Genomic DNA, 27,225 nt, shown 5'->3' on the forward strand with positions numbered 1-27,225 from the left:
AAAAGAGGTTATGGGAAAGACAGCAGAGTTAGCTGGCTTTTTTTGTTGAGGAGAATTGTAAGCTAGTCAAGGCAGAGCACAAAATGGAAAGGGTCACAGACCTGAATGTGGCAAGAAGATTTAAAGCTCAGAAACTGTGCCAAAGGAGATAAAACCAGATCTCTGTCAAGAGGTGTCAGTTTCCCTGCAGACACTGAACAGTCAGACAGCACATCTGCATGCAGAGGAGCCCATCTGCAAATCTCTCATCTTGGAACAGGGAAGCAGCTCAGAAGAATAGCCCACAGCCTCCTATAGGAAATTTCCCATGACACAAGGGAATGCAGTGAGATATTGGCTGACCTGAAAGTTGATGACAGATGTGAAAGGCAGCACAAAATTTGAAAATTCATCATCAGAAAGCTCTTGGTGTGAGCCAGAGGTTTGGCAATGCAGTGGGATTGATGGGTAAGTGATACAGACACGGCATTTACAGCAGTTCCAAGGAGCTGAAGAAGACCTTAAGTATGAAAGAGCCCAACTTTGAGTGAGAAAGGACCTCTGGCAAGCAGAAATTAGGTCAGGTTTCCTGCAGCCTCTCCCCATTCCTATTCAGTCAACATATGGCCTCACAGACTTTGATGGAAACGCAGCAAGATGAGTTTCTTTCCACTTTCTTTGACTTTCTCAACAAAGCAATGGGTAGGGAGATCCCATACAGCTGGGTTTAATATGCATGAGGACAAAAGCAATCCTCAGCTGGCTCGTGATATTATTGAGTCTTAGAAAAAGTCATAAATTCCATCTGCAATGACAGGGAAATTAGTGATTATGGGGGAAAAAAATAAGGGAGGCTGTTCAGTTAACTGCAGAAACAGTGTAAAAATTGGCAAGCAAAAAAGGCTACTGTAAACAGAAGACTACCAAGGATAAATTAATTAAAAATTAAAATGAGTCCTTCAGTCTGAGAAACAAGGACAGTAAGCGGAAGAAACTAATGTAGGACGTTGAAACACCACCTCTCCATGTCTGGTTTCCATCTGGGCAGCTTAGCCAGTGTTTGGCAGAACAATCTTATAATTTGTTATCAGATGTTTTGATGGCAACGTTGTGCCTCAGTCTTATATATCACTGCTGAGCTCAGCCGCAGATGGAACCGAAGCACCACCACCACAAACAAGGTGACCAGTTGGCAAGATAGTGAATCAAGGATCTTCAGTGGGTGGCCCAAGAGATATTTCCTTCTGGAACTGGGAGATGCTCCCATAACCAACACAAATACCACTTTGTTCAATACAAGTTCTACCCCAGCGGTTCAGCCAAGAAAAATGGCACTGAGGAGAAACAGATGGCAGCAAACAAAGGAAAAGTCTCTTTTTACGATTCTTATCCTCTGACACAAACATACGGCTCCCTGGAGGCTTTAACAGGTTCATTTTTGGTTTTCTGCGCTAGGACTTAAGCATTGCAAATGGAAATGAATCTGGAGGACGAGGGGAATCTGCCTTTGGAGCAGAACAAAGCCTGTGGCACTCGGAGATGATGGCTCTCAGTCTGTGCATTGTTCCTGGCACATTTGGGGAGCTCACAGAGAAAGCATTACATGGCATGCCTATTGAATTTCAAATAAATATAAAGCATCTCGATCCCTCTCAATTTATTCATTGAAAATGTCTTCTACCTTTTCTACATATCTGAGCCTACTACAAATTCTGGTAATATCAGCGCTAGCTGGAAGTAACTATATTTGCCTGTTGGGTGCTTTGATGTGTAGGATTTGAATGCTTTGGAGAGGATTGAATAAGTGTTTCAACATGAAAAAGCGGCACAGATACACCTGACAGAATCAGCTGAGAAGAATGCAAATAGAAGTTCTGATAGAGAGATAACAGTGACACCTGGAGAGTCATAGATACAGTAGGTAAAATCCTCAAGTGGGGACCTGAGCATGAGAAACCAACCTTCTTGTTTTAACTAATGAGACTGTTTCTGCTTTGATTGATTTCAGCTGTAATGAGTATTTTCAACCCTTTTCAGTTCATATGTATTTCTGTCCATTTTGAAAGACTACATATACCTGCTTGTCTCCCTTGGGCTTGTTTCTTGCAACCAGACACACACATTCACAGCTGAAAACACCATCCACCTCTTAATTGACTATAAGCTTGAAATTTGGCTTGCTTTCCACGATTAATTTTTGCTCCTTTTAATGAATCCTTCATTCTCCTGAGGTTGTTTCAGTTTGGAATCCCGTGGTTCAGACAGAGATCCATCTGCAGAGCACTAGACACGAATACCTGTAGCTTCATTTTATTATTCATACATGTCACTAACATGGGAGCTCATTCTACTTGCCGTGACGATCTTCTACTTCAACTGGTGAATGCTGTATAGAAGCAGTAATGGGCATTACTTTATATCTTGTTCTGAGGCTTATGTACTTTCCATGGTTATCAAGGCAGCCCTCCTGTTAAAAAAAGGATTTAGCAAATATCTATGTGCTAAAAGAGCAATTTAGAAGAGATGAGTTTCTGAACTGGCAGGATTATTTGCAGGCTTAAAAAAGTGTTATTTAAAATGCACTTGGTTTAAATGATGGATATTCAGTACCATGAAACACCCCCCAGCAAACGTGATCCAAAGGAGTTTTCTTTTGTAAAAGCCTTTCACAATAGGCACATCCTGCCTCGGTATCTTCAGTTGCTTATTTCAGATTGCCTGCAGACTGTGAACAAAGTGGCTACAGCATGTGAAAACCCACACACTCCTTACTACAGAGGATTACAATCCTTTTCTGTTGTGAGACAGCTGCTGCTATGAACAGTGCTGGACAAGAAATTACAGCCCTCAAGAAAGGAGTGGGATTTGAGGACAAGCTGGGTGAAACATGCAGGGTGATACTTTGACATCCAACTTCTCCAGACTGCACTGTGAGAACTGATGGCATTTGCCTGAGGGGCTGCTGCAAGTGCTGTGGGCAATTCTGTGCCCCAGGGAGATGGTCTCAAGCAGTGCATCCTATAGTGCCATGGCTCCTTCTCATGCAACAGGCAGGAAGGGTGTGAGCAATACTGGCCCTTTCTACTCTGTACATTGGAACTTGAGTACCAAAAAACCCACAACACTTAAAGAAAACGGTACTGTTACAGAACCACAGAATGGTTTGAGTTGGAAGGGACCCTTAAGGTTCACCTAGTCCAACACCCTGCGATGAACAGGGATGTCCACAGTAAACATCCATATGTTCCACCAGACCAAGACTTGCGTGCAAAGAACTGAAGATACACGAGCAAGCCAGGATGAAAAGTCATAGCTTGCTGAAGAATGGAGATTTCCCAACCAGTGGAGCCAGGAAACCAAGCATGAAGGAGCACAACCTTTGTGAGACTGTTCCCAGTCAAACTGGCCATTCTTTTGCCCTCCTGCTGTGCAGAGCTGCTCATCCTGGTGTACCCTGTAGGGAATCAGCTTGCAGAGAAAGGCTGCCCATTCTGTTCTCTAGGCAAACAGGATCTGAATGCTGCCAGTTTCAGTATGTTCTTAAGATACAGTGTGTGTTGTGTGGCCTCATGTGAAAGCATCCCATGCAGGAGATGTTTTCCTCCTGGAAGGGGTGCATGGGGACATGCTGGAGCCTTGTTCTGGGAGCAGATCTGCACTCTGCCAATTGCTTTGTGCTGTTGTACTACACGCATTTCTCATTGCAAAAGGAGGCATAATAAACTTATCTTTAAACAGACAAACCTTTAGGATAATGAGAAAGGAGAACTGCTTCTCTCCCTGCTCAGATAACAAATTTGACTGCTGATGTGAAAAAGTCTGTTATGTAAAAGCAGAGTGCAGCTGAGAAATACCAGACATCTTAAAGGCAGCAGATTTCTCTGAAGGGCCTCTTCTGCCTCTGCCTACACTGGGGTTTGGACTGGAGACCCCAGCGCTCTGCTCTGGTTTGTATTGTTTGGACATATGTTAAAATTGACTTGTTTACTCATTTTATATTTTATATTTTCACATAAATCTGATAAAATCTCAGTAACTTTTATGCTCCTGGAATTGCCGATGTGAGATGGCAATAATGGACACATACTGGATTTTATCACATCTCAACCACTGGTCACATCCTGAGCAGACTGGTCCATGAACACAGGTGAGGTGGGCAAGTTGGGTCAGAAGATGCAGAGGAGCCTGGAGGAGAAGAAGGGAGGAGGAGAGCTGTGACATTTATCCTGCTGGTTTCTCTGCCACCATGCCTGTCCTAAAGGCAATACCAAAGTCACAGGGTGCATGTTCCCTGCTGTATATCTGTGGTCAAACTGAGATGCATGAATTCCTTCAAGGCACTGTGCTTCGTATCAACAGCAAACTTATGTTCCAGGGGAGAGTAATTTGGAAGCCAATTTCCCCTCTTTCATATTTGCAGTCAGTTCCTTTCTGTCCTCTGCAGACCTTTCCCTCTGAGGACAGCCAGCCCTAATTAATGCACTTCTGGCTTCTTCAAAGGGCTTTGCCATTTACCTAGAGAACTTCAGTGGTAGTCAGAAAGGTCAGATAAAAAAGGAAAAAAATGAGGTTTGCACCAGTATTGATGAGAACTGTTAGTGAGCCTGGTTGTGTGCTCAGGAGCCTCTCTCTCTACACGGTGTCAACTCAGCTGCCCATCTTTGGGTGATCCAGGCTAGCAGTCTACCGCTAGCTGGCTTACATGAGTAGTCTTGGTGTTACATAAATATCTTGGTGTTATAATTCTAGTCCAACTAGCAACATTCTACATCTTACATTGTTGCCTATTGCTGTTAGTTTTTGACCGTGCTATTTGAGAAAGAAGAAATGTTTTTCATTAATAACTATTACTTCAAGGAAAAGACAACTAAACAATACTCAGGAATATCATTCAGCCTATGGTTTTTCTGAGATGGGTTTTGAAATCCAAATGGATTCCAAAAAGCAAATTCACTGATTTGGAAGTAAAGCACAGCTCACCTGTTGAACTCAGAGGGGTAGCGCAGGCAGTGCTCGAGTTGATGGATCTCCTGATGGAAGAGCTCCTTTCTTGCTAATACCAGTTCACAATGGAACAGGAAAAGAGTCATAGAAATATTGTTGAAAAAATAACTCATTGCTTAACTGAAGTAAGTGATCCTTTTGCAGAGATAAAGTGAAAATGCGAGACTTTTCAATATGCGATGTGTCAGTTTTCATCAGTGCTTCTTAGGTGCAAGCTAAGAGCTGCAAGATCATTTCATGCCTTAAAAATAGGGAAAAATGCATCTGAAAATGCCATGAAATAATTTTCTAGGCACTTAATTATTTCTAAAGGTAATTAAAGGTCTCCACCTGGACCAATTTTCTGTATGATAATGATGCGATTACTGCTGGATGTTTCCAGGTAGCCCTGTGTATCTGTAAAGTTCATGCTTCTTCAAGGAAGCTTTGGGAATATAGCACACATTCATCTTAACTTTATTTCTCCTTTAAACAAAGTGAGTTATTTCAGATCAATTACTTTCTTGCTCCCATATAAAATTTCAAGCTTGGCTTATGTTTTCTTTTAAAAGCATTTGTAATTTATCTAATAAGCAATGAATGGGAGATACTTACCATCTTCATCTCTCCTCTGACAGAGCAACAACTTCTACCAGCCTTCCAGACTCTCCTTGCATAGCCCAGCACTATGGAGCTCCAGGAGCTTCTCTGGTACATCCATAGATTCCATCCAAGTATCAGAAGGTAATTACAGGGGAAAAATAGTGGTCCCTGTTACACTCGTGGATGGTTTCTATTTTTCTAAGTCAACTATTGAGCTAACATGCCAGTTTCCATCTGTAATCTAGACAGTGGCTGACTGTCGCAGAGGTGCAACTTAATGCAGCCCGACAGGCATCCTTTGGGGTGATTTATGGGAAGAGTAGCCAAGGAACAGTGATTAATTGGTCTAAGTGGAGAGAGAGCTGTAAACAAATCTCCTTGGCTCCTACTCAGCAAGAAGCTCTCTCAGACTTTTTAGGGTTTTTATTTTAATTATTTTTAGATCATTTTCTTAATCAGATCCAAATGGTAGCAGCAATCTAAATTCTGACATTTGAGGTTTAGGTTAGGACTGATCACCTCTGTAACATTTGCACTAAGATAATGAACAGTTTGTGGATCACTGAGGGTCTGCTCTGTGCCCTGGCATTACATTTCTGGGGTAGGTAAGACCCTGTGAGCCCTTTTGCAGCCTGTCATGTCTCACTGTGGTATCAAGCAAGTGTTTTATTGCGGGTTTATTTTGATTAGCAGGCTAGGAGTCCAAGGCTGCGTTAATGTTAATGTGAGCACCTCATTGATTCAGTCTTCAGGGCTGCAAATTTTAAGCATGAGGAAGAGCAAGCATTAAAGCCACTGGTATTTAAGGGAGCTCAAATCCAAACTCAATCTGAAGCTGGAGAAACAGTCTTTGGTCTCTAAGTGAGTACTGAGGTCAATTCACAAGTTCCCCTCTTACTATAATTTCTAGAGGATTCAACCTTTCCCCTCCTTCACTGTCCTCAGCCCTTATACTTGTCATGATCTGAATCTTAGAAAAAACAAATATTTGCTTCATGTAAGGGTAAAGTGCTTGGTTATCTCTTTCCACCATTAACTATCCTAACAAACCTTGGATTTTTCTTACATGATACTACTTTATTATGGTTCCTATTGAGAAGGATCCCTATCATCAGACTGTTCACAGGAGAACATCTATAGAAGTTTAGAGATTTTGCAGAAATTCAAGAAATTTATCAAAGTAAGTGCTTCCCCTTTAGGATGCTTTGCAAATAAAAGCATAACTGTTCAAATCCATCCAAATTCTGTATTTGCTTTGTTGTTATTTGAAAATCTAATAAGTGGGCTCACAGCAATTTCCTAGTGTTCCCGCTACCACTGCTTACATTTTTGTTTCTATTCATTTAGCCTCAGAAACCAGTGAACCATTCCGACAGCTCTGACTACAATTTCTCATCTTCTTGTGTCGGAGCCTTTTGGGGTTTGCAGCCAGGAGCTGATTTCAAGGAAGACCAGTACAACACCGCATCAAGGATCTCACTGGTTTTCTATCATGTGCTGTGATCATATGGCAGGGCCACCTGTCTGTGGGTGGGTGGGTGAGTGAGTGACCACACCAGGCCATCCGCCCATGGAGATCTTCATCCCATAAACTGGCATTTGCCCACTGTCCCTGAGTCTGCTTGGATGGACACAGACCAACTCCCACGTGTTCTCATTGAATCATGCCTCCAGAACGAGTCCTTGGCAACCTTCACAGATCCCTTTTCTATTCCAGCTCACTCTTCTTTTTCTACTTTTGAAGGCATTTCAGATAAGTAGGTTCAAAAAGAATACACAGAACAACATGCAGAGCAATGACCCCAGAACAGCCTGTGGAGTAGGAGAAAAAAAAACACAACAAAAAAGGTAAAGAAGTTTCTGAGCACAACAGGTTTCCACCCTCCTACTCTCTTCTCAGCTTGCACCTCCTGTAAATCCTTTTGTACCTGCATCATAGAAGCACCAAGATGCCCCAGCTGGCATCACAGCCCTTTTGCAGAAAGGATCGTACAACAAGTAGTGAAAGAGTAAATGAGACGGTGAATATACTCAGATTAAAGGCAAGATCCACCCTGTCTTCTGTCTTCTTCGGGGCTCACTGCAACAGAAATGACAGGTCTTTGAGAAGGATGAGGGATGGAACAGAAAAAAAGGGTTCATGTGAGCCTTGGTGTCAATAGAAGAATTGACAGGAAATCAACGTTACATGTGAGCCTTATTTGCCTGTCTATGGAGGGCAGAAAGGAGTAAGCTCTTGGGTATTTTCAGGATGAACACTTTTGACTGCAGGTTCTTGGAACTTCAGCCAGCTGCGTTGCCTCCAAACTCAACAATGTGTGTAAGACCTGCAGTTGCCAATCTTGTATTTACTCTGCGGCAAACGAATGATTTCCTGTTGAAACCACAGGAGCCATCACTTGAAAAAGCATCAGCGTTTTTGCCTTTGGACATTTAAGTTCTCACTTACAAAGAATGGCCAGTAGCCAAAGACCTGTTGTGTCACCTGTTAAAAAACAGTTGCTTTCCCTTCCCATTGTTCAGTTATAGAGTTCTACTAAACCTTCCATTCCACGCAGCCTTAGCAAACTTGCTCCAGGAAAGCATTTGACCACCAGGATCTCTGGCTAAATGAGAAAGTCCTTCTGTACTCCCACTCAGCCAAAAAATAACCAAACAAAACCAACCCAAACATCATTAATGCTCTAACAGTTTTTAAACAAATGTTTCATATTGCCTAAATCTCACTTTACAGAGTGCTTTCTCATGCCCAGGATGTGCTTGGTGTTCTTCCTGGCTATCAGAGTTATCACTCCTTTCCAGCAGCCAGCACTGAGGTGCCACAAGACCCAAGACACGTGAAGTTTGGCTTTTACAAAGAGTGCCAATCAAATGACCAACTGGAAGAGATGTTTAAGTTGTAGGCAGAATTCCTCTCTCTTCATTAGCTTCCCTGTGGCGAGTTTGACATCCACATAATGCACCTGCACACCACCAAACGGCTTCCACGTAACTTGTGCAATTTTTTTTCCTGAAGAAATGAAAAGAAAGGGAAAAAGAGGCTTTTGTATCTTTTTCTCCTTTAAGTACTTGTGAGACATGTAGCTGCAGGAATTCTCCAGATGATCCCCGAAGGCAGTAACAAAAAGGAGACAATAAACATTTTTCCTTTATTAAAAAAAGTAATAGTTTTCATTAATTCCAAGAATACTGGAAGTCAGAGTACAAGAACTATCCCTTGTTCCCACACGCAATCAGACACTGGAACAATAGATTTAATTGCAGTAGAGGGTATGAATGTGAATAAATAAAGTTATCTGTCATTTTGCAGTCAGAATGACTTGCTTGTCCCTACAAGATTTTCAGTCCTGTTAGTCTAACACTGAAGACTTTAAAAAAAAACAAACAAACACAACCACAAACAAAACCTTCATTCGGGTATTTTTAACAGGATTAGATTAAAACAAACCAATTTTAGTAGTGATGAGCCAAATGAGAGTGAATTCTGCAGGTTACAGTACGGGTCCATTCTGACCCAGACCATTCAGTGATTCTACAATTTTCTAAATTAAATTAAATTAAATTTTCTAAATTCTAAAATATTTGAGAGTATATGGACTACTACAAAGAACAGTGAATCTGCAGATAGTAAACAGGGACCTTTACTGTATTGTCCCATTGAAGGAGGATCAATGGAAGTCTTGTCCAGAATCCCTCTGAATTGTGAAAGCTAAGGTGGAACAGAGAGGATAGAGTATATATGTATACACATATATATTCACTCCTTAAAAAACAGCTCAGGCCTCAGCTTCAGTGGATTGAGCAGTGAGAAATGCTGCATCCACATTTTAAAGAGGTTGAGTGTAATGCCAGAAATCATGGTCTGCTGGGGTTTATACCTTGACTGTGCAAGATGATTGATGTTATAATAAGAAGTTAATTACCAAAACAACTGGAAGGTCATGAGCTCCTAATTTCAGCTCTGTAACATTGCTGCAGAAGTGAGCATCTGAATTTTGTTAACATCACTGAACATTCCAGTAGTGGCTGCTGTCCTATTACTTCCACAACACAACTGTGGTGACAGATGTTGCCAGCTGCATGAATTGGAGACGTGGCCCATTGGAGGAGGATGAGTTTCTTTGGAAGTCTGAGTGGCCTCAGAGAAAGAAAAGCCAAAACTGACATTCTGCATCTCTCCTTTTTCAATATGTGAGAAAAGAACCGAAAGATAGAAGAGAGTAGGGGAGAAACTCTACCAGACTCCCAGATTTGTCCAGTCATCAAAGAGAAAGAAAAAGTAAATTCATTTTCTGTTCTTCTCTGATTTTTAAATTAATTTGTACCCCGGGTGAAATTAATCTCACCTCCCTATAGAAGTCTTTATATTTAATGTTTAAATGTGAGCTGGTGTCTGGAGGCTTCTTTCATATTCATGGCAGAAACTTCTATTTTTAGCAGTGCCCGACTCCTTTTGAATGGAGAGTTGGGCAACAAGATGCTCCAGAAAATACCTCTCGGTGATGGCTGTGGTCTTCACCTTCTGCTCTTGTTTCTGAGCTGTGTATAGCGGCCTATCTACGGCATCAGCCCTTTGTGCATCATGAAGAGCATTTTGTTCTAAGTGATCACAGCAGTTGCCAAAACTTTTTGCTAATCACCTCTGGAATAAGTTCATGAAATGTTTTCTTTTTGAAATCACATCAGTTTATGCAACAGATAAATGCAACAAGCTAACAGAATCTTCCTGAGTGAAAATCAGCTTCTCTTTAGCTTGCCTTTCCTTTTATCCTTGATCAGAGAGAGGCGTTTTATACTGAGAGGGACTTTTTGTCCTTCATATGTTTGCACAAAGAGTCTTCCTAGACAGGAGAAAGCAAAACAGAATAAAACAAAGTGTGTGTCAGTGTGTGCAGCGTATGGTTTGTAGGAAAATAATGCACTCAGGGTGATGTTTTCCAGTGCTCATGGGCTGATCAGTGTGCCCAGAAAGGATGCTTTTCCTGGGTGTATTCAGGCATGCAGTGCTATTTGCTTGGTCGGAGGAGGCCAGTGGGTCTGACTTGGTTCAGAGAGCTGCTTTAGGAGTTATAGAGATGAAAGTATTTGCACAAAGCCAAGCATCCAAGTGCTAAACACCTTGTACACACTGCTCATTTCTCAGCATCCCACACAGCTACAGCATACTTGCTAAAGGTCAGAGTGCACTTTGCTTCCACTCTCAGTGCTGAGGCGTGGGTCATCGGATTATTGGGGTGCTTCATTACCCTTCAGATAAAAGAAGCCTGAATATCTCGTCGTCTCCAAGGATCACGTCTGGGAACAACAAAAGGGATATTGCTCCTTGGGAGGAAATTAAAACTAATCAGTCTCTCCTTGCCCTGCGCTGCCACCTCCAGCAGATCTGAGAGCACTCAGCTCCTGACCTCACTGAGCTGAGCTGGGTGCAGAGGAACTGCTCTGCTCCAATATAGGGCTGTACTATGGGGCCCATCCTGCCCAAACTGCTCTGTGCGTCTCCATGGGTGGCAGCTCCCCCAGCTGCTGCACTATGGGCTCCTCTATGGCTGCACATAGAGATCTGCTTTGTGTGATGCCCCTGGGTGCAGGGGGACAGCCTGCCCCTCCATGGCTCAGTTCTGCCCAGCACTGGGTCCCTTTTGAAGCATCTGGAGCTGTCTCTGATCTGGGGCAGTCCCCCACTTCCAAAATCTTGCCATGTCATCCCTATACACTACCAAGGGGGGTGTGAACCTCTCTCTGAGGATGCCCCAAAAGAACCAAATGCCAACAGCAACAACAGCAGTGCTAGGTAAGGTGTGGATGAGACATTTCACTTTGTTCCTGGAAGAAGCAGGCTCCCTGCAGGTGGGTAACTGCTGCCTTGGAGACAGGTGGAAATACAGTGACAGCACAGAGGGTGAGAGCTCGTCTGAGGAGCAGCGGTGGATCTGCTGTCAAATAGGTTTTGTTCAAGACTTATTTGCTGTGTTCTGCATTCAAATACCAACCATGCTGGGGTCTCTGAAGGAATTTCAAGGGTTTATGCTGTTTATAACCTTGTCTGGAGGCATAAATGTTCACTTCAATGAGAAATAGCGCTGACTTTCCTTTTGGTTGGCCACTATTAACGCCACATGAAGTAGCCCAAAGGATTCAGCCACGGTAACATGCTATGAATTCCCCTTAAGGCCAAGGTCTGTGCTGTCGAACTGTGTGAAGCAGAGCAGTGTGGCTGTGTGCTGCCTCTGCCTCCTCTTAAAAACCCTCCAAAAACCTGAATCATTTCACACCACAAAACTTGCAGTTTCCTTCTCCACTCCCATTCTAGATATCCAGCAATCCCCTGTGCCAGCGCTGCCTTGCACTTCACATCTGCTGCTCTCCTCCTGTCTGTTTAATATTCACCCCAAGCACTGAGCACCCTTCCTTAATGCACCTGCAGTCATTGGCAGTGGGTGAGCAGCTGAGGAGAGAGAAAAATCACAGCCCTGCACCTCCTGACACCGTGTGAGGGGCTCCATATGCTCTGTGCTCACTGGAAGATATGAAACTGGCATTGCATCAAAACTGTCCTCCCCACCTTTGAAAGCAGGTCTGCATCTAAAGCGTGGCACGACGTGACCATCAGCTTGGTGTAGGGCTCTGCTTTTCCCCTTTAAGACTGGCTGGCAGGAGCACTGGGAATCTATAGGGCAGGGTAGAAGGCTCAATGAGGGCATTGTGGGGTGATTACATTCATTTTCATGAAAGTCTATGTGCTGCAGGCTCTTCTGGGTTGGAAATGGCTCTGTTTGTTCCAGACGGTGCATGTGTGAAGGGCATGCTGATGTTCAGAGCTTCCCTTCTTCTTTCCCTTCCCATCCCTCTGACCAGCAAGTTACTTTGATAACAAAGAGATTTCCACCTTTCACAGCCAGCTTAGAGACTGGGCAGGACGTAATGCCCAGATGAAGCAGTAAACATTCCATCTCCAACAAAGAGGCTGGGGCACTGTTATCCTGTAGTCAAGGGTGCAGTAGGTGGAGGAATGTCTCCCTTCATTTCCAGAGCAAACCTCTTGGAGCTGCTCCCAGCCTCACGTGGGCATTGCAGAGGTGCTTCTCCACTGATGGAGGTGCTGGTTAGGCTGAGGAACTACAGTGGTGCCAGGGGGATGTGGAGAAAGGCCCCATCTGTTTTGCTTTTGAGGTGGTTAGGGGAAACTTTGGACTTGCCCAGCATGAGAAGTTGCATTGAGGCTGCATGGCTGATTCTGGTTGCATGCAGGAGAAGCAGTGAGATCCAATGAACTGAAATTGCAGCTCTTGGATGCAGGCCATGAACAGGCAGTAAATACACCAACATATTCTGAATGGACCAACCTGTTCAGCACCTTCCGTACTGCCCCGACCTACTTGCACCCTCATTTTCCTGTACAAGTGTGGTCATATTTACACCTTCTTCCAATCTATGAGCAATTAGCAAATATTGGGCTGTTTGAACCACACATTGATTTCTTCTTCTCTTTTTCGTGGAAATATTGAGTGTCACCAAGCCAGGTTCATTACCAAGGGATGAATACTTAATATCACCATTTGCAGTGAACCACATGTTGCAGTCAAAAAAGACATCGATGTGATTTATTTTAATTATATTTATTTCCTTGTAATTTCTTATTCATCGAGTGCTTTATCAGCTATTCCAAGGATCAATTTCCAGCTGTAAATCAGTAACAGTATTAGCCTTAGGAACACTTGGCTCCATGCGCCCTTTTAAAGCACTAGCACAACTTCAGCTCTCATCCAGTCCTCTATGCTCAGGTGTTAGAGAAACTAGCAGCAATTTAAACAGCTCTTTGGCCACCTCCCTTAAAGTCAAGGCCCATTCTGGCAGGTTGGTGATGTTCAGCATATTGCAATGGGGACATGGATTTTGCCAGGAGTGTTTTACCACATGGAGCATTCGTGGCACCCACGTTACGATCCCTGTGTGTTTGCTGTCTGCTCTGTGGGTACACTAGATACAAGGGGAAGAAGGTTGACATGCCCCTCATGCACAAAGCATCCTAAATCACTACTTTACAACAATCCCTTTGACACTTTGTCAGTTGCACCTCACCGCAGCGACTGCGGGAACTAACAGTCATTAATTACCTTTGTCAGCTGACATTGCCTTAATTGTCTGCAGCTTTACTTCCACGAACCCACCAGTTTGAGCTGTCAGAGCCAGTTTAAAGGCTGCAGCTCTCAGAGGTAATCTATGGGAAAAATCCAGGTGAGTTAATGGAAAGTGAAGTCACATGGCTGTGTGGGATCGGTGCACATCCCAACATCACCTGAGTGCCCTGCCTTCATTGGGGAGCACAGCAGGAAGATGCTCAGCCAACCACCATGTAATTCAAGGGAGTTCTTTTATGTCCTTTCCCTAAAATACCCAGAAGTGGGGCAGCGTGCTACCTGGAGAGCCACTGCTCCCTGGACCTTGACCAGCATCACATTGAGCAGGCAGCACACAGCACTGCATGGCCGCTGCATCCAGCAGCTCCATGCAGATGTTTGTCAAGCTGTCAGGGCACTGAGAGGGAAATGAATTAATCGGAGGTGTAGTAGGTGAGTTCAATCTTTTCTGCAAGTATTATACAGCTATTAAAATTGCATAGGAAAGTCAATAACGATGGGTAATAAAGTTCTTCTGAGAAATTCAATAGGAGCCCAATTTTTAATGCAGCTTGGTATTCAAAGCAGAGCGTTCCACATCCAGCTACGTGATAAACATTTACTAATTAATCCTCACAAACCCTCACCAAGGTGGATCTCTTCACATCGCTGACTCTGTTTAATAAACGGGAACAAGAAGGTACAAGACACATCCTTTGAAGCTGGGGTTATAGATGTCTTTAAACAAGGGCTGGGTCTCTGGGAGCCTGTTCAGTGCATGTATCTGAATTGCTTTTTGTGAAAAGCCTCAGAGCTGGGATCAGAAGTCAAGGTTTCTTTATGCTCCTTCACATGCTCTGATCACAGCCACATTTTTTGATGTAAATCTTCAGCACAGTCTCTGAAATACTGATATTTTTTTCCTGTGTTATCACATTACATTGTGGGGATGGTATTTAGAAGAAAAGCCAATGGTCTTAAGCCTCAAGCTGTAGGAATTGGCCCATAATGGAGCCTCTAATTACGTACAGAATCAGAGGAATGAGACTCAGGAAGCTGAGTTGGAAGCTGCTATTTGCAGAAGATCAGTAAGGATTATATGGGCTGTGGGTTGTCACATAGATGTGGATGCAGTTTGCGCCAGGACATTGGACTACCCGCAACTATGGACAACTTAGAAATATTTAGCGTCATCTTTTAATTCTCTTCAGTCTCCTCATTGCCGCTTATAGTATGAATAAACACAGGATATAACAAAGGAGAGCTTCATCCCAGACACCAAGCTGGAACAGAGGTAAGAGTCTTTCCCATTGATCTCAGTGTTGTCTACTTACATGGGGTACAAAGCTGAATGTGCAAGAATCCCACTGCAAGAATGACAAAGATTACTCATCCAGTAGCAAATTAAAATGGGGACAGACACAGCCCAGACATGAGGTGCTATAAACATGATGGTTTTTTGTTAAAACAGTGGGATAACGTCCAACTTCCCAAACAGTTTGTCCTTCTGTGCTGAAATTGTTGCCATGGTGGCCAAACAATTAAAGAAGTGACATAAGCAGGAACATACCAGTGACACAGACATCTGATCATTTAACATCATGTATTTGGAGACATTTTTACCCAACAGTATTTAGCTCAAAAGCTATTTCTTGTGTTTCAGACCTAAGGAAGAATTGACATGCTTCACTTGGAGTACTGTGTCCAGATATGGAGTCCTCAGCACAGGAGAGACATGGACCTGTTGGGATGTATCCACAGGTGGGCCACAAAAATGGCCTAAGGGATGGAACACCTCACCTACAGGGACAGGCTGAGTGAGCTGGGGCTGTGCAGAATGGAGAAGGCTCAGGGGGGACCTGAGAGTGACCTGTCAGTGTCTAAAGGGGGGCTATAAGAAAGAAAGGGACAGACTCTTTAGCAGGGTCTGTTGTGATAGGATGATGGGAAATGGTTTCAAACAAATAGAGAAGAGGTTTAGATTGGATACAAGGAAGAAGTTTTTTTTACAGTAAGGGTGGTGAAGCACTGGCACAGGTTGCACACAGAAGCAGAGGATGCCCCATCCCTGGAGGCATTCAATGTCAGGCTGGATTGAGCACCTGATGGAGCTGTAGGTATCTTTGCTTACTGCAGGGAGTTGGATTAAATGGCCTTTAAGGGTCACTTCCAACTCAATTCTATGTGATAGTTTTAGAAGTGTGTGGATTGTATTTCAGAGGAGTGTTGTTCAGACAAAGCAAATAGTCCATCTTCTGCTTACAGGCTTTGCTGAAAATGACCGTGTAGCTCCCACTACCTCAGTTGAATATGGCTGGATAAGGAGGTATTTTTCCAGCTCATTTCTGGATGAACAGCCCTTCACACAACAAAAGCACTTAAGTTCCCCAAAAGTACAACTCTGTGCTGGTGATGAGCTGTCCAGAGAAAGCAGTGGAACTTTTATACCTTCACAACAAAAGCAGCTCAAGAGTTTATCACAATTTTCTGATACACCAGAGAGATCACTGCCTCATGTAATAAAGAAATGAAATAGCCTTTTACTAGCTGTGGGGAGGTTGGTCCCTCTGCTTAGTGAGGAGCAGAGACTGTTTCAGGGAATTAGAAGATTGTTCCCATTCTGCCCATCTTCTTGATTTAATTAACATTAAAGCTATGGTTTTACAAGACCGAGAAGTCGTCCGCTGCCTTCAATGAGGGTAAGGCTTTACCTAATATTTTGAACAGACTATTATAAAGTAGTGTTGAAAAAGATCTCAGGGGCCACCTTATCTCTTCTCTTGCCTGGAGGCGGATCAGCTGCATCTGTGTCATTCCTGATGGATATTTAGCCCTGCAAGGGCTACAAGGCTTGGTAGCACCTTGAGCTCTGCTTCCATTTGTTTCTGTCTCAAGACATGAAAAGAAAAAGGGCTTTTTTTTTGTCTTTAAAAACAATTCTAACAGGATTTTTGACTGGTTTAAGGGACCAGTGACAATTTTCACTTCTGATGTCTCGTGATCCACTGAGGATAAGAACTAATCCTGTCCATCACCAGGAGACTCTCCCATGGTTTATGGACATTTTTCCCTTTTATCTCTTCTTCTTGAAAGATCTGATACCGAATCATGTCATTCCAGTTCCAATCTGATTTCAGTGGCTGCCCCTAAAGAAGTGATGGTTAAAAACAATGCTGAGGCCTGTCAGTCTTTCAGCAGCACAGTACAAAGTGCATAATTCTATCTCTAGGAGTAAAATGTCAACAACGATGTGGGCAACAAGGGACGGCGGGGGAACCACAGAGCAACAGCCACCAGGCAGAATATCTGTAGAGGGGCAAAAGAATAAGTTTGGGCCTCACAGCAGAGCACATCTATGGGTTGGTTCTGCTTCCAGAATGAAACGGTGCCCATCATTAACTGCCTTGTGTCTGCAGTCCAGTGCCCATGGAAATTCAATGGGATCTTTGCTTTGACTCAAGTGAACCTGAGTCACGCTCATAAATACCAATACACAGCTCCACGTTGATGGGAAATCTGAAATGCCCTCCCTGTATCCCCTGCAATGACAGGAAACCTGCCCCACATCTGCTCAAAATCACATCTGTGATTTAGAATGGCAAACACGGACACAAAGTTTAAACATTCACAGCCCAGGAATGCCTGGGGTTTTGGAAAGTAAAAGTCTGAAGCAGATGCTTATCAGTTAAGCAATGAGACAGGTGGATTTCCCATGCATTATTTCTCATTCCAGTGTGTACCATGCATTAAGCTTTCACAGTAAATATATATTTTTTAAAAACCTGCTACATGGAACAGAATAGCAAATAGCACAATCTGTTGTTGATGTGAAAAAGGGCTTTGTACTTGGGACTCTGCTTTTAACCCTTTAACGAGGAGATTCTCTCTCAAATACAAACACTAAACAATCTCTACCAGTGAAAGCTATGACAGTCTGTTCAACCAACCCAGGAACATTGAGTTTCATCCATAGTCACCAACTGCCCTGACACTGAGGGCTCCCAGCTTTGCATGTGGGACAAAGCTGATTAATGCTCCAGGAGACCAGCAGTGGGCCACACCAGAGTTTCAAATAGGAACCTTTCCCAGAAGCCATCACTGCACCATTACTGTCACCCCAGTGTCCCAAGAGCATCACTGTGAAGGGAGGAGGAAAGCAGTGGGGCACCGGAGGCAGAATTCTTTGCTGCTGGACAGAGAAACCCTCGCATGCTGCTTCATGAATAATAGCAACTGCATAGGAACAGGGACCATTGCTGGGATGTACCCATGGGGACACATCCTTGGCATCACCACCGTGTTTGTGGTTGTCAGCTTCCTCAGGAGTTTATCAGGTTCCACTGAGAGCTGAGAATAACCTCCTGGGGCAGAGAAAGCTTGTCAGTGCTGTCTAAAGAATAGGTTCCGGAAGGCATTGTTGTAGTTTTTGTTGAAAGCAGTGTAAATGAGGGGATTAAAAAAGGAATTGGAATAGCCTAGCCATAGAAATATACTCTTCCAAATGGGTGGGATGTTGCAGGAGCAGAGTGGGCTGATGAGCTCCGTGATGAAGAAAGGGATCCAGCAGAGCACGAAGACTCCAATGAGGATGCCCACCATGAGGGCAGCTCTCCTCTCCTTCTGCTCTCTCCACGTGTCTCCGTCTGTCTGGAACGTAACCGTGGCGTGCCGGACAGTGAAGACCATCTGTGGATGCTGGGCAGCTTCCTTTATCTGCCAAAGACAAACACAAGTCAACACTGTATGCGTCTCGGCCGGCTAATCCTGCACAGTGGGTATGCAGCCAAGGCACAGGGAAATGCAAGCCATCTACGTCATGCTCAGGTTGGAGTGAGGCTGGGGCTGTGACCCTTTTGTGGATGACCTGAGACAATAGGGACATATGTGTGCATAGAACTGCTCACATATCACAAGATTATTTCCCAGTTTACGATCAGATCAGTAAAAGAGGCACACAACCACATGCCATACACACAAGTCTTGTATTCTCCAATGCAAGACTTCCCCTCAAGAGACCTTTACAGTGCACAATCACCATTCTCAGGATCAACTGACACAACCCAGGAAGGATTTGCAAACATGTTTTGCATGGGTAAACCCAGTCCCTCCTCAAATCCCATTTGCTCACCAGCTGATCCTCCCAGCTGGGTTGGGATCCCAATTCTTTCACACCCTGGGTGCAGCTCAGCCCTGTTACTCCCAAGAGTTCCCTAGAGCAAAAGACAAGGCAGGTGACCTACCTCCAGGGCTTCTGGTGAGACGGGGGTGATGGAGTTGCTCTTCCGAGAACCAATGCGAAACTTGGCCGCCTTGTAGATCTTCCAGTAGACAAACAGCACCACACACAGGGGCAGGTAGAAGGCCCCGAAGGTGGAGAAGATGGTGTAGGAAGGCTCATGGCTTACCTGGCACTCCTCACTGTCCTCTGAGTAAGTCTCTCCCCAGCCAAAGAGCAGCGGGGCCAGGGAGATGAAGGCAGAGAGCATCCAGGTGAGCGCGATCATGATGTTGGAGATTCGGCGTCGGGTGCGCAGTGTGTACTCCAGGTGCCGGGTGATGGACCAGTAGCGGTCGAGGGCGATGGCAGTGACGTTCCAGATGCTGGCAGTGCAGCACAGGACATCGAAAGAGATCCACACCTGACACAGAGATCGACCCAGCCGCCACCGCCGCCCTGACAACTCGTGCACCAAACTCAGGGGCATGACGAGGGCCGCCACCATCACGTCAGAGATGGCCATGGATGCCACCAAGTTGTGGGGCACCCGATGAAACGTGCGCACACGGAAGATGGTGGCCAGGACCAAGCCGTTCCATAGGAAAGTGGCCACCACCAGCATGGCCAGGAGGGTGAGGACGAGCACGCTGAAGACGGAGAGCTGTGCCCTGCCACCCTCCAGCCCGCCGGATGACCCACTCCGGTTACTGGCATCCAGCGTCGCGCCGCCGAGGCAGCTGATGTTGAGCTGGCGGTCCATGCCACCGCGCTGGGCACCGGGACTCCTCGGTGCTCGGTGCTACCGCGAGCGCGCAGAGCCCCCGGCCGCCCCTCGCCGCTCCGCGCTGCCCTTCGCCGGGGTCTTCATCCCCGGGAGGAACAGCCGTACGTCAGCAGCCGCAGGCTGACGGCAGCCCCCCGGCCCCACGCCCGCCCCGGTGGCGGCAGCGGCGGCTCCGCGGGCGCGGCGGCTCCGCGGCTCCCCCCGGCGGAGCGGATCGGGGCGGCGCGGAGCAGCGCGGAGAGGATCGGGGCGGCGGCGGAGGAGCCGGCGGCGGGCAGGTGAGTGCCCCGAGCCGGGTGCTTAGTCATGGCACGGCGCCGGTATCGCCTCGCCGCCACCGGAGCCGGGCGGTGCGGGTAGCCGAGCAGGGATGCGCGATGCGGGATGCGGCTTTGTCCCCGCCGGGGCCGCTGGGGGTGGGTTATTCCCCGCGGTGGGGCGTAGGGTGGATAGCAAAGGGAGAAAGTTAGCGTGCGTGTTGCATTGAACCCGGGTCCTTCTGCAAATCTGCTGGGGAATGTCATGGCAATGTTACGGCTTCTATGTAATCTGTACGAAACAAACCGGCTGGTGGTTCTGCTTGTCTGTGTCGAGGGATTATTTCTTTGAGAACTTCTGCTGTGGCGTTTCCTAACTTGTTAGCAATCGGCGAGCCCTTTCTTAGCGGTAATCTCTCTCTTTGCTATTGTTATTGACTACTGCATGGGCATTTCACCTGCTTGAGATGAGAAATGGGATTCTGGGCCTTGGAACAGAAAGCAGAATAGAGATGCACCGAGCAGGTTTCCTGCGCACCGGCTCCATGCAGGCTCCAGCCTGGGCAGCTCTCGGCAGGGCTGTGCCTGCGTGGGCACAGTGCCGCTCCGGACTGCCCCACTGAGGGCTTCGAAGGGCTTCCAGGTAGGAGCTGCTGTCACCGGGCATGGGCACGTGGCTGGGACAAGAGCATATGCCAACACAAAGCACCTGCTGCTTGCATTGGCAGGACAGCTCTATGGGAAGAGGGAATTACACCCGTGTCAGGAAATGGGGGCGATGGCACTTGCTGGTGAACTGCACTTTCAGAGAGTCGGGAGAGAAAACACAAATAGAGGTGATGCTGTGAGGAGTACCCGGTGCGTGCTGTGCTGTGTGTTTAGGGGCAGCCTCACAGACAGCCCCTTAATGGGGTTGGGAACACAGTGCGGGGAAGCCCTGAGCCCAGTGAGCGATCTGAAGACGGTCACCTTGTGTTAGTGGAAAGGGCATCTGCCCATACAGGTTCATGCTGTGCTGTGACATTTGTCCTCAGAGCCAAGAAACAGGAGCTGGTCTGGTTTAGTTGTTAGAAGGGATTTAGCCTTAGGGCTTGTAAGATGATTTCACAAGTATACTGCCATCTTCTTGGGGGAGAGGTGGTTATTTTGTCTTTCGTACTCATGAATACTGCCAATTTGGAAGGGCTAATTTCTGTATTTAATGATTCAAAGGCCAGATGAGGTTCGTATGCTTTCATAAAAGCCTCCTGATTTCAGAATCTGGGTTTGCAAGGTGCCAGATGTCCTTGACTATCATTCAACTGATCAGAACACTCAGCAACTGCTGGCACTGAGAGGTTTTTGTAGTGTTGGTCCTCCCTGGAGAATCACGTATACATACATATATAAAGCCCATAATTCACAGATTCTGGAGTTGAATGGGTTGGTTGAGTATTGACTGCAAACAGAAACTGGAGATAAATGCACATGCATTTCTGTCTGTATAGAATTTCTATGGAAGTGAAGAATTCCTCACCTGGGATGGAAGAACCCTGTAGAGCTGTTCATACTGGGGATTAACCTGGTAGCAAGCAGGGCTTGGGTAGCCTCCTGTGTTGCTGGGCAAAGGTGCTATGGAGAAGAGTACAGCCCACAGGTCAGGGGATGTAATTATTCCTGCTGTTCAGCATTTCTTGGAATATCGTGTTCAATTTGGGTTTCCTCTGTAAAAAGTGCTGACATAATGGAAGAAATCCAGTGGTAAGTCATCATGATGGTGAGTGGACTGGTATCTGGTATATAAGAGGGGGATAGCAGAGTTTTTCCACTCTAAAAAGAGGAGGTAAAGGGAAGAATCTTAGTGCTGTCTCCAGCTGCCTCATGTGAGGGTATAGAGAAGGGGAAGACAGACGCTTCTTGGAGATACATAGAGATGGGACAGGATGCACTGGATGTGAGTTGAAAGATTAGATATCCCAATGAGAAATTAGGACATAAATGTTCTCCTGGACAGCAGTCAAGATTTGAAATGAGTCCAGAGAGGCTGCGAGATCCCCATCCTTGGTTATATTCAAAATCCATCTGGACAAGACTGTGAGTACCTGTTTGAAATCTGAATAGGGCCTTTCTTTAATGGGAGTTGGACTGAGTGCTCTCCAGTGGTTCTTTGGGCAACCCATGCCAGTTCACTCACTGGCACAGTGCTAACCTAAACTTCCCCTCTTTCAGTTTAAGTCCATTCCCCTTGACCTTATGCTATCTACTTGCACAAAATTTGGTCCCCCTCCTGCTTGTAAGCTCCTTTCAAGTACTGGAAGGTTGCAGTGAGGTCTTTCTTGAACCTTTCTTGAACCCCAAGCAAAACAATTCCAACACTCCCAAACTTTGATCATAGGAACAGTGTTCCAGCCCGGCAATCATCTTTGTAACCCTCCTCTGGACCCACTACACATCCTTCTTGCGCTGAGGGCCCCAGGGCTGTATGCAGAACTCCAGATGGTGCCTTATAAGGGCAGAGTAAAGGGGGACAATCCCCCCACTGCTGGCTACCCCTCTATTGATGCAGCCCTTTTGGCCTGCAAAAGCACATTGCTGGCTCATGTCCTCTTGCCCTCCAGTCCTTGTCTGCAGAGCTGCTCTCCAGGAGTTCATTTCCCAGTCTGTACTCATATCTTGGATTGCCCTGATCCAAGTGCAGCACCTTGTACCACCTGCTGGGTACCTTCCAATTCATAAAATCCCAATGTGCTGATAGTTGTAGGCTGACTGGGAACCCCAGGCATATTCACTGCAGAGCCCATTCCTATGTGAATGTCCAACTAGCTCCCTCCTGTAGGGATGGGATGAATAGACTTTTACCGTCAGCCTGTATACAGATCCCTTGAACCTCTGCACTAAAAACAGGCAGAAAAAATGAATTTCTGAGCAAACCTGATGAATAAAGGAGAACTTAAGGCTATAGGGGAGGTGATGCTGCTGGGCTGAGCTTTAAAGGAATACATGTACTCACTTCATGTATACACCAGCGCTGAAAGCTTTGCTCAGTTCCCAGCCAGGCTGCTCAGTAAGTATGCAGTCTGTCAGCACGATTTGTAAACCTCAGGTAGTTACCAATTAAATTCCATTCAATGTTCCTCAGTTCCAGCTTGCTCATTTTACATCCAGACATGCTTTCTGAACACACTTGCACACCGCCCACTCCTTTTCCTGTAAAGGCATAACTTTCCAAATGTAATATACCCCAAACGCGAGGCTGTTCTCGCACCCTCGCAGCCCATCCACACTTCTGATTATCACTCTAGTCTTTCCAAAACTAAGATCTTCAGGCATGTGTTGTGTTAGACTTGTGATGCCTCACTTCTGGCTTGGTTTGGATTTCAGTGCCCTGTAGTTGTAGGAAGGCAGTTTTGGGGAGCAAGAGGAGGATGTATTACTATTTTAATTGCCGAGAGGCTGGTTGTTCTGGGTAGCTCTCTCTGCTGTAGTTAGGAGTGTTTACTGACCTTCTAACTAATGTGACTTAACTCCTGTTGGAATTCATAGAATCATGGAATCATAGAACGCCCTGGGCCAGAAGGGACCTCAAGGATCACCAATCCCCCTGCCACATGCAGGGCCACCAACCTCTATATCTAATACCAGACCAGGCTGCCCAAGGCCCCATCCAACCTGGCCTTGAACACCTCCAGGGCCGGGGCATCCACAGCCTCCCTGGGCAGCCTGTGCCAGCACCTCACCACTCTCTCTATAAAGAACTTCCCCTTATTTTAATATATATAATTCATATAATTGATCCTTAGTTTTTGGCTTAGGGAAAGAAAATAATCTGTATTCATAGTGAAAGATGGAGCAGAACTTCAGAAAGTCTTATGGGCAGCTCCGGCATCATTCACTGCCACCGTTAGGGTTGTACTTTGTGTAAATAAATGAAATGTAAATATTTTATCCCTCCTTTCGTACCTTCAGGGACAACATTAATCATCTGTGTAATATCAGGGGAATCTGCAGAGTTGCTCGGTGTCAGGTTGGCTTTAAGTCAAAGGTACTTTGCAGTGAGCAGTTGTGACAGCGATGCAATAACTCGGGGCCTGCCTCAGGGGGTGCTGCCCTCATAAGGCATCCACAGCCCTCATGCGTTTCTCTGTTGCTTGCAAATACTTAACACGTATATATACCTGCATCTGTAATATCCCTTACCTGTGGTCAGTCCCTGGGAGCTGTGCCTCTCTCCTGTCTCTGATGGAGTTAGTCTCTGCAGGTTGCAGATTACTGTCAAAAATTATCCGTATTTCTGATGATATTTTTAAGTTTAAAAATGTCAAAGCGTATTTTGCTTCTAGGAGAGCACAGTATCCTGTGGGTCTATCAATCTTCTAGAATAGCAGGTCTATAGGAGAATAATAAGAAATCGTGTGTGAAGTCTAGGTGACTCCAAGTTATTACATGAGCTCTGGCAATCAAAGCTGCCAATGCAAACTCTCAGGGCTCTGCCAGGCTGACAGATGGTATGATGACAGGGAATAGATGGGTCTCTAGAACTCAATTATCATTGCAGTTCAGGCTTTTTTCCTTATGCCAAGTTGTGGAAGAGATTTGTTTATCCTGAGCGTTATGCATTTTGGCAGATAATTTGCATAGGTGTGAAGCTATAGAAAGGCTGTGACAGTGTTAGCCTGAGTCATGGCTTTTCCTGTCGTGCGCTGTTTTCCAGGTTACCTTTCTGCTTCCTACAGGAGGGGAGTCAACTTTTTACAAGGGTAGATAATGGCAGGACAAGGGGAAATGGTTTTTAGCTGAAGGAGGGAAGATTTAGGTTGGATATCAGGATGAAGTTCTTTACAGAGAGAGTGGTGAGGTGATGGCACAGGTGGCCCAGAGGATGCCCCGTCGCTGGAGGTGTTCAAAGCCAGGTTGGATGGGACCCTGGGCAGCCTGGTCTGGTATTAAATGTAGAGGCTGGTGGCCCTGCATGCAGCAGGGGGGTTGGAGCTTGATGATCTTTGAGGTCCTCTCAATCCCAAGCCACTCTATGATTCTGTGATTCAGGACTGATTCTGTTACCGTAACAAATTGGATGTGTGTCCAAAAATGAAACCACAAATGTCAGCCATCAAATAATATATTCAGTGGGTGATTCTTTTCTCTTTTTCCACCCTGATAGCCTGATTTATTTATTTGCCATTGATTTTTGCCCTCTCCCCTTCTCCTCTGAGCAGCCGCAGCCACATCCCTCTCACTTACATGGCATGGAAAGCATTGGTGGTTCACATTTCTCAGCCTGGGTATTGCTGATGGGTGTCTCAGGTTCATATTCACGTGCTGCTTCCTTCCCATTGTGGAATGCTTTCCTCCTCCTGATTTTTCACTACAACTATCACAGGCAAATGGCAACAAACCTTTCCAGCTATTCGAGAAGACCACTGTTTTTAGAGGACCCCAAGTGGTTCCTTCTACTTCAGCAGTGTCTTACTGTTACAGCTGTAAAGTTCTCTGAACTCACATGATGGAAGCAATTGTATAGATGTGTTTGTATATATTTTTTCCTTTGCAAGGATTTTTAACGGCAACACGGTTACTTTTGACAGCCAGTATTGACTGCTTTGACAGCAAAATGCTGTCAGATCCTTCTTAATTGTCTGGCAATGTGTTTTATTACAAAATAGCTGGTATTTTTGTGGATGTCTGCTGGTCTGAGTCAGCAGGTTTCAACAGTGGGTCTGATCTCAGCTACTAAAGGAGCCAAAGATGTGACTTCCCTATAGAATTTCAAAGCAAGTTGAGTCCAAATCTTCCATTCTGATGTCACTAAGTGCTTTCAGAGTCTTGTACAATCACGTTTCATGGGTGTCTTCGTTAATGAAGGTGTTATCCATCTTCACAAAAGATGGTTCACAGATTATTTAAGAAGATGAGCCTTATTCGAAAACAAATAAGTCTTACTGTGTAAAGACTTTACTTACTTATAAAGGGACTCCTCATCTGCCCTGATACCTCCTCAGAGCCAGTGTCCTTCCTCCCCCACAAACTTCTCTCTTCGCTTCACCGTACTCTTATGCTTCTCCTTTATTTAACACCATATTGAGCACGAGAATAGTTAACATGGTCAGCTTTTAAACATCACTACTAGCAACTGACTTGGCATGTAGGTTATAAATGACATTTTGTAATCACAACCACTAATTGGATAGGAAAAAAAAAATGAAAACAATTAAGATGTTGATGTTTTAAAGCCCTCTACCCAACACTCACATGTGACAGCTCCCATCGTTCAGCCTTGGCTTCCAGCTCTGCCTCAGCCTTGCAGAGCTGCCCACACACACGTGTACTCCCCATCCCTCCTGCCTGGGCTGACCTCCAGCCACCATAGCTCTGTCCTTTTGCCACTGTCCCTTCTGCAGCACAGCCAGTCTTGGTGGCAGTCTGTAGTGGAGTCATGGCTTGGTACACAGTAGGGAAGAGTCACAGAGACAAATGGTCTCTGCCATGGGTCACGTTCTCCATCTCCATAAGGCTTTCTTGCAGCTTTCCTGCTTTTATGATAGCTGAGATTCTAAGGATCCATAAATCCCAGTGTCCTTGCCTTAGAGTATCCCTGCTGCCCAGTGAGAGGCATGCCCCATTAAACACTGCATTACAGCATCAAATTAATACAAAGTGGTACAAAAGATCATCATGGGTTGTGAAGAACCACAAAGAATTAATTAAGATGCTTCTTGCAAACAATGATTGATAAATATCAGCTGGACAGGCGAGGGTTAGTGCAAAGCTTTGGCTTGCATGGATAGAGTTAGCTATGAAGGTGCCTAGCATTCATTCTCCAAATTTCTGGCAGCTGTTTTCTGTGAGCATTGGTGAGATAGGTGAAGAAGTAATTGCCTTAAGTGACCCATGGATCTGGCAGTACCTCCTCCATTGATTTCAGGAAGAATTATTATTTTAAAATGAGTTAATAAAGCTAAAATGTATAAATCCCAGCTATCTAAATCCTCTGTACCACATAGAAAATCTCAAAACTCCTATCCTTCACCCTTTCAGAATCAGGAGAGACGCAGTTGAGTTTGTGCTGTACCAATGCAAGACCAAACAGTCTCTGAGGCACATCCCATAGGCAATTAAGTTGGCCTATTAGGAGAAATCACCCTGTGCAAATTGAGATGCAGCAAGTAATTACATGTATACTTCTACTCTTGTCAGCTTAGCGTAAAGCGAGTTACATTCACTTTCCTATATTCCTTTCTTTGCACTGAAGCAGAACAGAAAAATGCACACAAAACCAATGAGGGGAATGTAACCCACTGATATTTC

At 45.3% G+C, this 27,225-nt stretch overlaps 1 protein-coding gene and 1 long non-coding RNA gene across 9 annotated transcripts in view; one reads left to right on the forward strand and one right to left on the reverse strand.

The window, feature by feature from the left end:
* Positions 1-16,350, forward strand: part of LOC107308814 (uncharacterized) — a 68,343-nt gene extending 51,993 nt beyond the window's left edge. Inside the window, exons 3-5 of one of the 8 annotated variants that reach the window (XR_014943179.1) lie at positions 5,601-5,706; positions 6,311-6,426; positions 6,913-10,453. This is a non-coding gene — a long non-coding RNA (uncharacterized LOC107308814). Of the gene's footprint in view, positions 1-1,434 lie in introns of all 8 variants that reach the window. The other 7 variants (XR_014943178.1, XR_014943180.1, XR_014943181.1 and 4 more) reach the window with 7 other exon arrangements.
* Positions 7,913-19,822, reverse strand: HTR5A (5-hydroxytryptamine receptor 5A). The gene is made up of 2 exons (XM_015852808.3): positions 18,923-19,822; positions 7,913-18,395 (listed from the first exon to the last, which is right to left on the reverse strand). Exons 1-2 carry the CDS (start codon positions 19,658-19,660, stop codon positions 18,063-18,065), a joined length of 1,071 nt encoding a protein of 356 aa, XP_015708294.2. The 5' UTR covers positions 19,661-19,822; the 3' UTR covers positions 7,913-18,062.
* Positions 19,823-27,225: the final 7,403 nt, after the last annotated feature.

Source organism: Coturnix japonica, chromosome 2 (genome assembly GCF_054131305.1).
Source record: "Coturnix japonica strain WE chromosome 2, WE-NBRP24, whole genome shotgun sequence".
Classification (NCBI taxonomy): Eukaryota; Metazoa; Chordata; class Aves; order Galliformes; family Phasianidae; genus Coturnix; species Coturnix japonica.